Consider the following 14,120-nt stretch of genomic DNA (forward strand, 5'->3'; position numbering starts at 1 on the left):
TGTCAGGGTGGACAGCAAGTCTCTGCCTGTGAGCACACAGTAGAGAGGGCCCAAAGCCTCTGGTGCCCACACTGTGGTACAACAAATATGTTTATGTGCCTTACTGTAGGAGCTATGCAGAGGATTCTGCTGAAGATGAAGGTGAGGATGGTGAGGACGTATCAGAGGAAGCTGAGGATGCTGAGGAGGAAGAGGAGGAGGAAGAAGATTATGAAGTTGCTGGCCTGAAATGTAAGGCTTTGACTGTGCAGGAAAGAAACAGAAAATATTAAGACTCTGCCTTCAGTATCAGAAGTATTAATCCTATTTGGAACTTGTGCTTTTCCTCACACTGAATAGGGTCTTGCTTGTAAGTGGTGGGAGATGTCACGGGGGGAGGCTGTGGTGGTGCTGTGCATTACCTGAGGAGCTGGAGGGAACCCTTGTCCCTTATGATAAGGGTCAGTGTTAGCAGAAATGGAAGCTGTGTTGAGCTCTCACTCGCCACCCTGGGGACGCTGCCCAGACCATGAAGAGTGCTGCAAGGGCAGTGGAGGCTGCAGCATCATCAGTAACTGGCGTTGGCAGTCTCTGCTCCTACAGAGTTGGCTGGTAAACTGGATGTTGTCAGTAGGTGCTTATGGAGCTTTAATCACAACCCTTCCTCCTTGCTTTTTCCCCCTCTCACCAGCTCATAACCTCTTAAGTGTGGGATTCCTAATGATTTGGCAAGGAGGCATTTTCAAATAGCAAGACTAGCGCTTCCTCTGCCTGTTCCTGTGGGAAGGCACAGTACTTGAGGTGTGGTGTGGCCTGAAGCACCAGCACCCTTTGACTGCACACAGACAGCAGTCAGGGTGCACAACTAGCACATTCCTGGGCAGCTGAGTAGAATAAAAGATGATTTTTCTAGACTCCTCACTGACTGCTTCTCCAGTTCACCACTTTTTAGTAAGTGGTGAAATAAGACCACTTTGACTTGGTCTTATTTGGGCAACGTGATGCGGTGAAAAGATCAATCTTGGAGTGGCACAGTGCCAGCCTGTGCTTTGTCAAAACGCCCTTGACTGACGTAAAATTAACTTCAGATTGATTTAACCAGGGCAGATGGTGTAACCTGCAGACTGGGACCCAAAAGATTATCCCCATGTTCTTCTGAGGGTTTTCCATTCAGGTCTATCTGTCTTGATTCATTTGCTTTATTCTGGTTTCAGGGATTTTTCACTGATTCCCTGGCTACATTCACTGCTTGTTGTTCTGTGGTGTATCCATGTCCACACTTGGAGCGTATTCAGCCTGTGTTGCAAGGCCAAGTCAGGAGCTGAGCCAAGGTTTCCAAACAATAGCAAAGAGGGTTACAGTCACTAAAAATAAAGTGCTAAATGCAAAGTTTTAAAGAGCATTAACATGGAAAGGTCACGGTGGAAAACTTTTGTTTTAATAGAGAAGTCCCATTAATCCCCGTGGCGTTTATCCTGAGCGATAGAACCTAGAATGCTGGATTGCCAGACATTTAACACGTGCTGCACGCTTGACACACAAGCAGAGTGACAACAGGCAGACGTCCCACAGCTCTGACACGCTGCTCGTGCAGGGGGCCTGGCAAGATGATTTATGGGTCAGGGCTGGATTAGGGGCTGCACATCAAGTGCTGCAGCGTGCTGGATACAGCTTGCTTAGGCCATAGGGACCAGGTGGAAGGAGCTTAGCTGGGGAAGCTGACCAACACATTCCCCTGCTACAAAGGGGTCATGGGGGAAATTTAAGACAAGGGAGTGCACCAGCACGCTTGCATTTCCATCATTGTGAAGCTCTGACAGGCCAACTAACAAACGGGCAAGTGCTCTTCTGTGGGATGTAATGCAGCAGTTTTGGGGTATAAAATCCCATTGTGGCCCACTTGCAGTGTGGAGCAGCTCCCTGCTGCAGTGACTCAACAGTCCTGTGTGCAGTTCAGTTTTCACGGGAGCTCAGCAACTGGCTTGTCCCACTGTGTGGGCCACTTGTAAATGCTTGGAAAAGCACCCAGCCCTGAAACAGCAAGGAGCAGGGGCACAGCAGGAAACCAGAGAAACCCCAAGTTTCTGCTCCCAGTGCTTTCAGAAGGGATGTTGCAGTTTTATGCGGGACTACTGCCTCTCCTCCATACCTTGCTTTGTCTCACTCAGCACTTGTTCCATGGACAGAGGGGCTGTTGCAGCCCAGGGCTTTGCCTCTGGCAGAGATGGTGGAAGCTCCCTGGTCTCGCCTGGGGCTGGAGGATCTGGCCAGTCGGCTGGTGTGCGTGACCACCCTTGAGCAGGATGCTGATGCCAGATAGCAGTGGCCTCTTTTTGGACTGGAGGTGATTACCCATACATCTCATCTGGAGAGGGTATCAAGAGCACAGCTGACAGCAGCATGTGCCACGTGAGGACTGGAGCTGAGTCCAGTGCAGCCATCCAAGGGTTCACCAGCTTCCCTGCCCTGGGAGCAGGGCTCTGCCTGGCATGTAGCTGGGCAAAGGGCTTGTGGTCTCTGCTTCCAGGTTAACCTGTTCCTCTAAGGCCATGGTTTGTATGTTTCAGTGAGACCCAGAAGGGCAGCCCGGGGCAAACAGAGCGCAGCCATGTACTCCTCGAGGCAGGGAAGGCACCAAAGGAAGAAGCAGTCTCTGCACCCTGCCAGGGGACCGCGGCAGCGGGCGGCACCTGTCAACGGCGCAGACATTGATGAGCTGGTAAGAGCCAGGCTGCTCCCATCACAAGTTATAAACAAAGCAGGTGTCATGCTTCCTCCCCTTCCCAAAGAAATGCCCTGAATCCTACCGTGACAGGGAGGGCTGACAAGGGATGCACATCCCTAAGGGCCCGGTGCAAACAGAGCGCAGCTATGCCAGGCATCCTTCCCCAGCCGTTTTCATACATTGTCCCCTTGAGTAGCAGGCAGCCTGCAGCTTGTTAAAGGGTTTTAAATAGTATCCAAATGTCTCTGCAGAGACGTGGGGGTCCTGGCTAGGCAGAGAATGCCAGCAATGCTGGACCCTTGCTCCCCAGCCTTGGCCATTTTCTTACAGTTGTTGTCTGTATGGTCACTCCCTGACCTCCAGGACATAATTTGGCTGGTTTAGGTTTCACTTGACATTTAAAGAATAAAACTGTCTGCTCCTGAACAGAGCAATGCTCTGTGTGTGTGCTGGGTGGGGTGGAGCTGCAGTGTGCTGTGCTGGTTGTCCTGGGGAGGGACTCTGCAGGGGATACGTGAGGATATGCAAGCCCCACAGGCCATGTTGTGAGCCTCTGTTAGATCTGCCATCTGTTCACTAACCAGAACTAGTAGTGCTGGTGTGTCCTGACACTCTTCTGGAGTGGTTTTGATGGTCTTTGGTCTCACTGCTTCACGCTGTGTGTGGGTGGCCTCGCTGCTGGATCTGCAGTGTCATTTTTAGCTGCTCTGTGCTACAGATTTGAGGGCAACCAAATGGGCAAGCCCAGCATGGGCTGCCACAGCCAGCTTAGAGGGATGTTCAAGTGGGGAAAATCTTACTTGTTCAGCTGACAGAACACTTAACTTGGGGAAGAGGACTCTGTTGGGGCTCTAGCACTTAACCGTTTGTCCTGGGAAGAGACTGAAGCTGGGTCAGGAATAGTGCCCTGTGTGTGGAGCCTTCCCATCATCTGACGTGCCCTAAGCAGCAGTGCCTGGCAAGCTGTGTGCCTGAAGCCAAGGGGGGATGTCCCTGTGCTGGTGGCTGACTCAGGCAAATGACCTTGTGTTCAGGCTGTGCCAGTGTTGGAGGCATCAGCTGCTCTTTGGTATTTAAAGCGCATGGTTGGGTCTGCAGTGTCACTACAGCAGCACAAGTGCTTTTCTTCTGCATCTCGCGCTGTCCCCAAGGGGCTTGGAGGAGGCAGGGGGGGGAATTCATGCTCTCCATTTGCTGTCATTTATTCTTTGGCTGGTTGTTTTGACCATGTTGTCTTTGAACCTGTCTTGAAAACGCTTTGCTGCCCCTGGAGAAAGACAGGCTGCTGGTGAGTTATTCCCACCAGAATTTCTGGATGGGGCTCCCGTTCTGTACCTCAAGTTGCCACTGCATGTCTTGGCTGTTGCCATCAAAGGTCCTGCAGCAGAGCTTTTTGCCTCTTGATTACTGTGGAAGATGGTTGTGTTTTAAAGACTTGAACTCTGCCTCTGCAGCAGTACTACTGTCCCCAGCCCTTGAGACACTAGCTCGTAAGTGAGGGGATTGAAAAGAAAACTGCTAAAAAACAGCGCAAAACCGCTGAACGCTAAAGCCTGCAGCGGTTCCCTTCTTTTAACAGCATCCTTTGTGTGGGCAGGTCCTTCAAACAAGGAAGACGGCACGTCGCCAGAGCCTCGAGTTGCAGAAGTGTGAGGAAATACTCAGCAAGCTGATCAAGTACCGCTTTAGCTGGCCCTTCAGGTGAGGGCGGGTGGCCCCCTGCATAGGCACAGGGCTGCTGCAGGCAGGGGAGGTTTCTGGCAGAGCCTGACAGGTCCTGACAGATCCTCTTGTGGGCTATGAGACTGGGGATTCAAAAACAAGTTATGGGTGGGGAAAAAGGGAGTGAAGCTGCTGCGGAAGAAACCCCTTTGCTCTCTCAGCCCTGTGCTGGACTGAAGAAGGGAAGAGCTTCTGAGGTGGTGTAGCAGAGGGTGGTTCACTGTGGGCCAAAGAGGGGAGGCTGTCTGCAGCCCCTGGGGTGTGCAGGGCAGACAGAGAAGGTGGCCGTACCTGCCATGTGCCCATCCCTGTGCCCAGACCAGCTGCCGGGGCAGCAGGACATGCTGCTGTCCTTCCTATCATCACACTGTATGACTGATATGTTGAGCACTGTCAAGGTGCTGCCTGGGCTTGTTAGGGCATAGCAAGTTGTGGGTCAGGGCTGCTGCCCAAATGAAGGGGATGGGGTGGTTGTGGTTCTCCTCAACAGCCTGCACTGCTTGTGGCCGGGGCCGTCATTGTCCTCCTATCGTTGTGGCTCTTCATTCGGCAGGGAGCCAGTGACCACAGAGGAAGCTGAAGATTACTTTGAGGTCATCAGCAACCCTATGGACTTCCAAACTATACAGAGCAAGTGCTCTTGTGGCAATTACCGCTCGGTGCAGGAGTTTCTCTCTGACATCAAGCAGGTGTTCTCCAATGCCGAGTGCTACAACCAGAACGGGAGTCACGTACTGTCCTGCCTGGAGAAGACGGAACAGTGTTTGATTGACATGGTGCACAAGCACTTGCCTGGCCACACGTATGCACGCAGGAAACGCAGGAAGCTCTCTGCCAGGTGCCAGGGACTGGAGGAGCAGGAAGGGGACAGTGAGTCAGAGCCCCTTGAACATTCCCGGGGGCGGAAAAGGAAGAAATGAGGGATGGGGAGACATGGGGGAGAGCTGGAGCAGGCCTCCTGGTGCTGCCGGGCAGCAGGATGGGTTGTCTGGAGGGAGCTGGGAAGCAGCAGGCACTTCTCTATGAATCCAGCCTTTCCTTTGGCCTGTCCTAGTTTTAATTTTTCTGCAATTTCCTCACGTATTCAGTCATCTGTTGAGTGAGCAGAGGTGACCGTCCTGCATCCTGCAAAATCCACAACGCTCTTGGCAAGCCTGTCCTGCGAGGAGGGGAAGGTGGGAGAGCACAGGATGGGTCTGGCCAAAGCCTGGCTGGGCGGAGGAGCATGAAGCCTTCTCCAGCTCAGGTGCTGCTAGCTTCCCTGGGATGAGCTGCTTCCTCCCCTCCATGAGCAGCTGGTGCTGGAGCGCAGTGGGACCTTCTGCCTCTGCTGCCTGTGATGTGAAACCAGCCTGGGGCTGGTGCAGGGAGGGATCATGTTGCTTCATGGAAGGACTGGGTGCCATCAGGCCAATGGGCTGCTAGTTCTTGTATGTATATATTTATATGGTGTTAATTCTGAGCCCCTAGCGAAGGGCTACATAGGGCAAGCAAGCACTTACATATATGGAGATCCGGCTTTCACCAGCATCCTAACACCACTGGCTTTGAGGTGCTCCTGCTTCTCCCCTCTCTCTTCCCGGGGAGTAATCTCTGGAGGTTGAGCGCCGTGGAGGGCGGTTCTGAGCTCAGCTCGCACACATGAAGAGGAGGCAGCTGGCTCCCCCTGAGCAGCACGCAGCCCCTGGGACGCACGAGTGCCAGAAGCATACCCAAGAGCGTGGTTTTCTGCCCCCCCCCCCGCAGGGAGCTCCAGGGCAAGGGGGCAGCGGAAACATGTTCTGTGTAACTTTTAAAATCAATTTTCTAATTAAAAGGGGCTTGTTTCTAGCTGTGATCTTGTACAAAGAACACCTGTAAGATACTGTTGTCTTGCTTTGGCACATGTACAGTTTCTATTAAATCGTGTTTGCTTTATATTTGCCCCCCACTCTTTAAAACTCATTTTCCTACCAGTAGCTGGAGTTACATCAGGGGACTTGTTGGGGGGGGTCTCCCAGTCCCTCCGTAGCCACACTCTCACCATGTTTTATAGTGCCACCTTCCCTCACTCGCCTTCCTCACCCTGCGCAGCGGGACCAGCCCAGTGCTGCCGGAGGCTGCTCCGTCGTGGCCTGTCCTGTGCCCAGCACTGCCTTTCTCTAAGGAAAGGATGTGTTTGTTCCTCACCTCTCCCTCTCCATCATGACAGGTTTTGATCATACAATCGGAGCTCGACCTTTTTGTTACGGAACTCTGATTTGGCCCAAACCAGACCCAGGGCTGCTCTAGACTGCTTTTGTAGCAAAAGCAGAAGCAGCTGCTGCAGCTCCTGTGATTTGAGACGAAAAGAATAATCAAAAAAAGCAGACTGGTTTTATGAACGTTTTACCTTTGTTTGTTGGGGTTTTGTTAACAGGCATTTGTTTATTTGTTTCAGTTCTGGGCTGTCCCCGGCTGTGGAGATCAGGCAGGTTTCCAGCCTCTTCCCTCTCAGCCTCAGCTCCCTGCCCCTCAGGCTAGCACTGACATTTGTATCTCGCACATCTCCTCCAGAGGCTTGGTTTTGTCCTGGTCATAGAGATCATTTTCTGCAGGTCCTACATGGTGAAACCTTTGGAACTGTACGTTTTTTTAAACATAAATGTTGGGGGGGAGGGGGTTTCTGCCAAGGGCTGTACTTGTAATAAATTGGGAACTTAAAAATAAACATTATGTACTTGTGTTTGTAAAGACAGTGTGCAGTGAGTCCTTTGTGGGTGCCCTGTGTTTGTGTGGGAGCATCACGGATGTCTCCCCTCTGCCTTCCCCAGAGCCCCCACCACAGGTGATGGCTCTTGCCTTCCAGAGGGAAAATGGATCCACAGAGCAAGGAGTGGAGGGCCCAGCAAGGCTGGGCCAGGTCAGCTCAGAGCTCTGAAGCACCATCTGCCAGTGCCCTGCTCCGCTTTGGTTATTGCAGCCAGGTTGGGTCTTGTCCCCTGTGCAGGGCTGTGACACTGAGCTGTGCCAGGCAGAGCTGCTGTGCTGTGTGCTCCGAGCTGACCCCCTTTGTCCTCCTCAGAGGAGAGGGATGGGGCTGTGCCCTTCCTGCCACTGCACCAGGATGTGGGAGCTGGAACCCCCTTTGGTCCCTTGTCTCCTGCAGGCTGCCAGTGACACTCGTCCTGCCACAGCGCACAGGGTGGCACCGGCTTGCTGTTCTGAAGGGAGTACACGCAGGTGATGGGGCAGTTGAAGAGTCTGGCACTGCCGGAGAGATGTGGTGGGGATGCTTCCCCTCTTCTGTTCACACGTTCTGCAACCGCAGCTCTGGGGGCTGTGGCTCAGAGCTGGGCTGTGTCCAAAGGGATGGCTCCAGCTGCTCTCCAGTCTCCTGGAGTGAGCTTCTGAGGCAGCATGGCCCAGGGAGGCAGCAAACCCAAGCTGCTGTAGCCCCGTCAGCTGTGACACCAGTGCTCTGCCTGCTTTTGTGCCAGTGCTCTACCTGAAGGGAGTGATGGTTCCTGGGTGTCTTCAGGGAGCACTGCAGCCAGGACAGAGGAAATCCCCGCCCTGGGGGTGGGTTGGAGCACGGAAGGCTCTCAGTGATGGATGGGCTTGAGAAGCCTCATCCACCCTGCACAAGAGGTTTTGCTTTGCTGGGCATGCAACAAGACAGGGGCGAACCAGTGTGACTCCAGCTGGGATGTTTCCAGGCCTTGGCATGGAGACCTCTCAGCAGCATCTGCTCTGAGACCTTTTCAGACACTTGCTTTTTATAGCAGCCCCTGTATGGCACGAGTGTCCTGTGCGGGGGCCATAAATAGCTGTGCCCATCCCAGCAGCCGTGGCCCTGCGGCCAGGGGGACACTTGCCAGCCCTGTTCCCCACCGTGCCAGACCCTGGGGTCGCTGTGTTTGCAGGGAGGAGGCCATGGGGTGCAGTGGGTGAGGAGCCTGGAACCTGGCTTCCTCGTGGCTTCCTCAGGAACGTCAACCAGTTGAGACTGCGTAACTCGGGGTTTTTAGCGTGTTCCCAGAGCACAGTGACATCCCTTCTGATACTCCAAACCCCAAGGGAACATCCTGCCTTGCTTAGGGATAATGGCCACAGCTCAGCAAGTGCTGTGGGGGCACCCAGTGACTGTTCCATGCTTCTTTTCCCTGTGAGGGTGCTGAGGCGCTGGCACAGGGTGCCCAGAGAAGCTGTGGCTGCCCCATCCCTGGCAGTGTTCAAGGCCAGGTTGGACACAGGGGCTTGGAGCAAGCTGCTCTAGTGGAAGGTGTCCCTGCCCGTGGCAGGGGTTGAAGCTGGAGGAGATTTAAGGTCCCTTCAACCCAAACCACTCTGCAAGTCCATGATCCTATGCTCGGCTGCACCAGGCCCCTGGAGTGTCCTGTGCCCGCTCTCACCCAGCGGCAGCCCCAGCTCAGCCCCTCCTGCCTGCACTGGGGCTGGCAGCCATGGCAGCAGTGCCTGCTCCAGGGGTGCTGAGCCCTGCTGCAGCAGCCCCCATCCTGCCAGCACTGGCTTTTTGGCTGCCTTTGGGTCTTCTCCAGGTAGGATAAAGAGGGGATGCAGGGGTGATGGTGGGGACTATGGAGGAAGGCTGAGCCTCCCCAGAACAGGGCTGAAAGTGGCTGTGACAAGGGGGCAGCTGCTGTTCTAACACTGAGCCCTTCCAGGGGGCAGCCCTGCTTTGGGGCAGCCCTGTGGGACAGCTCTATCTCCCCAGTGGGGCTGGCCATGCCCAGCACCTTGTTGGCTGCATCCAGAGCTGGCTGGGCTGCGGGGCTGATAGCGGGTTTTGACTGGGCACCAGCAGCCCCCACTGCTGCTGATAACGGGGGCCTGTTACTGGGGTGGGCGCTCAGGAGGCAGCCGGTTACTTGGCAAGTGCCAGGGCAAGAGCAGGCTGTCCCTGCCAGGACACCCGCACACCCCGGGGCCATCGCCGAGCCAAAGGTGCCACGAGCTGGCTCAGAGCTCAGCGCCATGGGGCTCCCTGCACACAGCCTGGGGCAGGGGGGCAGCACACAGGATGTGCCCCACACAGGGACAAGGCCCTGCAAGCCCTCCCCAGGCTCCCCCCACCCTGCACCGTGCCCGGCTGCCCGCGCTGGACTTTGGAGCCTGTCCTGCAGCCAGTATTGACTCTCCTGCCCCAGGTCATGGCCCTTGTCACTGCCCAAACAACCCCCCCTGCGCGCAGCCAGGCCAGCCCGTGAGGCTGCAGCCCCCCGCAGCACGGGTCCCTGCCCTACCTGAAGGAGGGTGGGTGCCCCCAGCCCACCCAAGGGCACGTCTGCCCCCAGCACCCCAAACTGGGTGTGAATCCCTTGGTGTGTCCTCAGCACCACACAGGCAGCAGGGGCTCCCAGGGGAGGCGAGGGCTTTTCTCACGTCAGTTGCTCAACTTCTCCCACTGTCCCGGCACCCCGGGTGGGGGGGGCAGATGAAAGGCGCTTCACTGCATCAGTCACGGCAGAGCAAAGCCCTGGTGCAGCACAGCAGCAGGAGAGGGGCCGCCAAACCCAACCTCTGCTCAGGGCTGGGGGGTCTCTTGCACACCTCCCTTGGCTGCAGCCCTCACATGGGGCTCTGAGCTACAAGGGCTCTGTCTGGGGCAAGCACCAGGGGCTGTTGGTGCTAAGCTGGGTGCTGGACAAGGGCTCCCTTCCTGGCTTGTTGCACCCTGGGCAGGATCCAGGGGCCCCATAGACCCTTCTTAGGGCGCAGCGCTGCTGCCGCCTGCACACCGGCTAATTAACAGGCAATTTGATGATGGCCAAGTCTGAGCATCCCCAGGGCTGCCTGTGTCCCTGCTACAGCTCCCTGCCTGCCACAGGTCCCACGCTGCCCATGTTCCTTCCCACAGCGCCTTACTTGCCATGGGGCCAGAGCAGAGCCCATCTCTACCCCTTGGCACCGGGGCAAACCAGCAGCCGAGCCCACCTCTCAGCCCGGCTGGCCCGGCAACACCAGCTGAGGCTTGAATTTCCCTCTGGACAATGGGGAAGGCAAGCGGGGATTGTAACCAGAGCAGGGGATAAATAAAGCTGCCCGTATGTTTCCATTACCCGCACCTCCGGCTTCTGCGTGGGACATCAAAGCTGGGCCCTCTCCACACCAAAGTCCTGTGCCCCCAGCCCATCAGCCAGCTCCTGGCCTGCCATGCCCGGCATGCTGAGCCCCCCTTGCCTGGCACCAAGGGCCCGGCAGCCAATGGCACTGACACAAATCACCTACAGAGTGCAGTGTGGAAAAGATGATTCATGAGCGTGACAGCACAGGAAACCCTCCTCCTCCTCGCTGGGAGGCAGGCAGCGGGCGCCACAACTGCCACGCCACGGGGGGATGGAGGCAGGTTGCCTCCAGCACCACGTTCCTGATGGCACAGCACACACCTCCTGCTGCTGGCACGACAGCTCCCTGCCCCGCATGCACCCACACAGGGACCCGCTGGGCCAGGGCATCCCATGGGGCTGCTCCGGGCCCCCTTGAATTCTTGCAGACAGCACCAGGCTCAGTTGAAATAACACATCCAGGGTTTATTGTTTTTTCCATTCCTCGCAGCTAATGATTAAAAAAAAAAAAAAATCTAAAATAAATTACAGAATTAAATAAACACAGGCCGGATTATTCCCCTCCCTGCCCCATCCCCGCTGCCCCCCCAAAGAAAGCGTTAGAAGAGTCACTGGATTTGGCAACAGCAACAACAACAAAACAATCTCTAGGAAAAAGCAGCTCCTTGTCAGGTCAAGGGGTGCCGGGGGTCCCGTGGGCCTTGCCACCCCAAACCAGTGTGTCCCACGTGCCACCAGCCCGCCTCGGCATCCCCTCGCCCCTTACCCGCGAGGCCACTTTCCGCGGCGCGCCGTCCCGGGGCGGGAGCAGTCCCTGCTCTAGACATGCGTCGGGTTGTCCAGGTACGGGTCCGTCTTGGTCATGTGCAGCATGACCGTGGGGGCTTTGTAGTGGCAGTGCCCCCCACCGCAGCTCACCCCGCTGCAGGGCTTGCCCCGCGTCCTCACACCCAGCTTCCTGTTGCACAGGCTCTGCCAGGTCTGCAGCGTCTTGGAGCTCCACACCCACCCCCCGCTGGTGATGCCCACCACCAGCGACATGAAAATCTTTAGCATAAAGACCGCCACGGTGGGCACTGAGGCCTCCAAGGAGCAGTTGGCGGCACGGCGGCCAGGGAGGTGCAGGCAGCCGCGCTCCAGGGCCCTGAGGTTCCAGTAATCCATGTTCAGCCGTTCATAGAAGTAGCAGACGATGACGCAGGTGGCTGGGACGGTGTAGAGAATGGAGAAGACCCCGATCTTCACCATCAGCTTCTCCAGCTTCTCCGTGTTGGTGCCGCCCGTCTTCATGATCTTCCTGATGTGGAAGAGGGCGACGAAGCCTGTGAGGATGAAGGAGGTGCCGATGACCAGGTAGCAGGAAAGGGGGATGAGGACAAAGCCGGTCAGGGCGCTGACGTCCATGCTCCCCACATAGCACAGCCCCGTGAGCTCGTCCCCTGCCACCTTCCGCATGGTGAGGATGATGATGGTCTTCATGGCTGGGATGCCCCAGGCAGCCATGTGGAAGTAGCTGCTGTGGGCCTCTATGGCCTCATGTCCCCACTTCTTCCCAGCAGCCAGGAACCAGGTGAGGGTGAGGATGACCCACCAGAGCGAGCTGGCCATACCAAAGTAGTAGAGGATGAGGAAGACGATGGTGCAGCCCGTGCTCTCCAGCCCCTCCTGGATGATATAGAGCTCACCGTTCTCCCGGTCACAGGCGATGTTCTCGGCCCCTGCCACTGAGCGGATGATGAAGGCCACGGAGTAGACATTGTAGCACATGGAGAGGAAGATGATGGGCCTCTCGGGGTACTGGAAACGGTGGGGGTCGAGCAGGAAGGTGAGGACGGTAAAGGCGGTGGAGACGAAGCAGAGTGTGGACCAGATGGCCATCCAGATGAAGGCGAAGTCCTTGTCCTCCCGAGACCAGTATACGTCCACCCCAGGGGTGCACCGGGGCGCGCAGGAGAGGCTCTTCTCCACATACTGGAACTTCTCGGGGTTGTCACAGGCCCCCAGACCGTTGGGGCCCCGTCCCTCGGCAGTGCCTGGCGGCCATGGCCGGGGTGCCACGGGCAGCATGCCCTGGCCCTTGTGGGGCTCGGTGGCCGAGGCATTCTCGGGGGCCTCCATGCAGAGGGCATTGGGGTCGTTCTTGGTAGGCAGCTTCCCACAGTCAAGTGACTCGGGCCAGCCGAAGTTGAACTGCTCCATGATGGGGACGCACTTGTGCCGGGCCTGCTCGCACATGGGGCGGCAGGCGGGGATGCTGGCGCTCACCTGGTCGGTGCACATGGGTGCGTAGAGCGAGCAGAGGAAGAAGCGCAGATGGACGTGGCAGCCGTACTCCACCAGCGGCGCGAACTCGTGCAGCTTCAGGGCGGCCTCGCGCTGGCTGTCGTGGCCCAGCAGGTTGGGCATGCGGGTCAGGTTGTACCCGATGCCGCGGCACATGGGGATGTCCACGGGCTGGCACCGCGCCGCCCGGCCCCGCGGCCCCTCCAGCCCCGGCAGCTCCAGCCCGCGCCCGGCCGCCGCCAGCTGCCACAGCACGGACAGGGCCAGCCGCAGCCGCAGAGCCGCCATCGCCCGGCCCCGGCCCCGGCTACAGCACCTCCATCGCCCGGCCCCACCGGCCCCGCCGCCCCGGGACGGCCGCTCGCTGCTGCCGCTGCTCCGGCTCCTGCTGCTGCGGCGGCGGCGCCGCGCCGGGGCGGCCCCCCCCGACCGCGGCCCCGGCCCCGGCCCCGCGCGCCATGCGGCGGCCCCGCCGAGCGCCCCGCGAGCCCCGGCAGCGCCCGCGGGCAGGGACCGGCCCCCCCCGCCCCGCCCCTCCGCGGGGACGCGCCCCCGGGGCGGGGACAGGGGTGGACGCGCCTCGACGGGGACGGACGGGGCGGGGTCCGCGCGCGGAGCCGGGACCCCCGTAAGAGCCCGCCCCGGCACCGGGACCGGCAGCGGGGCCTGCCCGGCAGCGCGCTCCGGGACCCGCATCCGTACCGGGACCCACACCCCTTGCAGGGGCTGTATCCCCCCCTCCGCGGGGCACCCGCGGGTGAGCACCCCAGCACGGTCCTCTCGGGGTCGCCTCTCCCCTACCTGCATCTTCTCCACCTTCCCCGCTGCTGGCACGAGCACAGCCGCTCCAGCCCACATCACACGCACGCATGGGTGCCCCGTGCCCATGGGGCTGGGGACAGCAATGCCACCGGCGCTGGTGTGGGCCAGACACAAGTCAGCATGGCTCAGCTGGGGCTGCCGGCCCCCAGAATCCGGTGTCCCACCCGGTCTCGCCGGGAGCAAGGGGAGGCTGGCAGGAGCCATGGGCGCTTGGGCGAGCGCTAAAGCCATGGATGTGACATCACCACAGGATGCCACCAGCTGCTTCCCGTGTCCAGAAGCTGACGACCACCCATTTGGCGTTTGTGTACCAGTGCAGGGTGCTCCGTGCCGGCCCAGCACCCACTGGTGAGGACGGGCAGCTGAGCCGCGCCGGGGCAGCTCGGGTGCCGTGCCGGGCGCTGGCTGGGCTGGCGGTGGTGTGGGCACAGGCTGGCGCCTGGGGGTCCGGGTGCCGCGCCGTTCCCAGGCATTCCCCGCAGCCCTGCAATGCCTTTAGTAACAGCATAACAACCTGTCAACGCGGCTCCTAATCGCCAGCC

At 58.4% G+C, this 14,120-nt stretch overlaps 2 protein-coding genes across 2 annotated transcripts in view; one reads left to right on the forward strand and one right to left on the reverse strand.

Moving 5' to 3' along the window:
- Nucleotides 1-7,138, forward strand: part of BAZ1B (bromodomain adjacent to zinc finger domain 1B) — a 49,414-nt gene extending 42,276 nt beyond the window's left edge. The window contains exons 16-19 of the mRNA XM_061470610.1: nucleotides 110-231; nucleotides 2,547-2,698; nucleotides 4,302-4,405; nucleotides 4,980-7,138. Of these exons, the coding sequence (XP_061326594.1) occupies nucleotides 110-231; nucleotides 2,547-2,698; nucleotides 4,302-4,405; nucleotides 4,980-5,346 (745 nt within the window). The 3' untranslated portion in view covers nucleotides 5,347-7,138. The remainder of the gene's footprint in view (nucleotides 1-109; nucleotides 232-2,546; nucleotides 2,699-4,301; nucleotides 4,406-4,979) is intronic.
- Nucleotides 7,139-10,917: 3,779 nt separating this feature from the next.
- Nucleotides 10,918-13,120, reverse strand: FZD9 (frizzled class receptor 9). Its single transcript, XM_061470594.1, has one exon. The coding sequence runs from the start codon at nucleotides 13,042-13,044 to the stop codon at nucleotides 11,293-11,295; it is 1,752 nt and encodes a 583-aa protein (XP_061326578.1). The 5' UTR covers nucleotides 13,045-13,120; the 3' UTR covers nucleotides 10,918-11,292.
- Nucleotides 13,121-14,120: the final 1,000 nt, after the last annotated feature.

The sequence above is a fragment of the Pezoporus flaviventris genome, unplaced genomic scaffold, assembly GCF_033815535.1.
Source record: "Pezoporus flaviventris isolate CSIRO_AGI_PZ_B2104156 unplaced genomic scaffold, CSIRO_AGI_Pfla_v1 ptg000063l, whole genome shotgun sequence".
Lineage (NCBI taxonomy): Eukaryota > Metazoa > Chordata > Aves > Psittaciformes > Psittacidae > Pezoporus > Pezoporus flaviventris.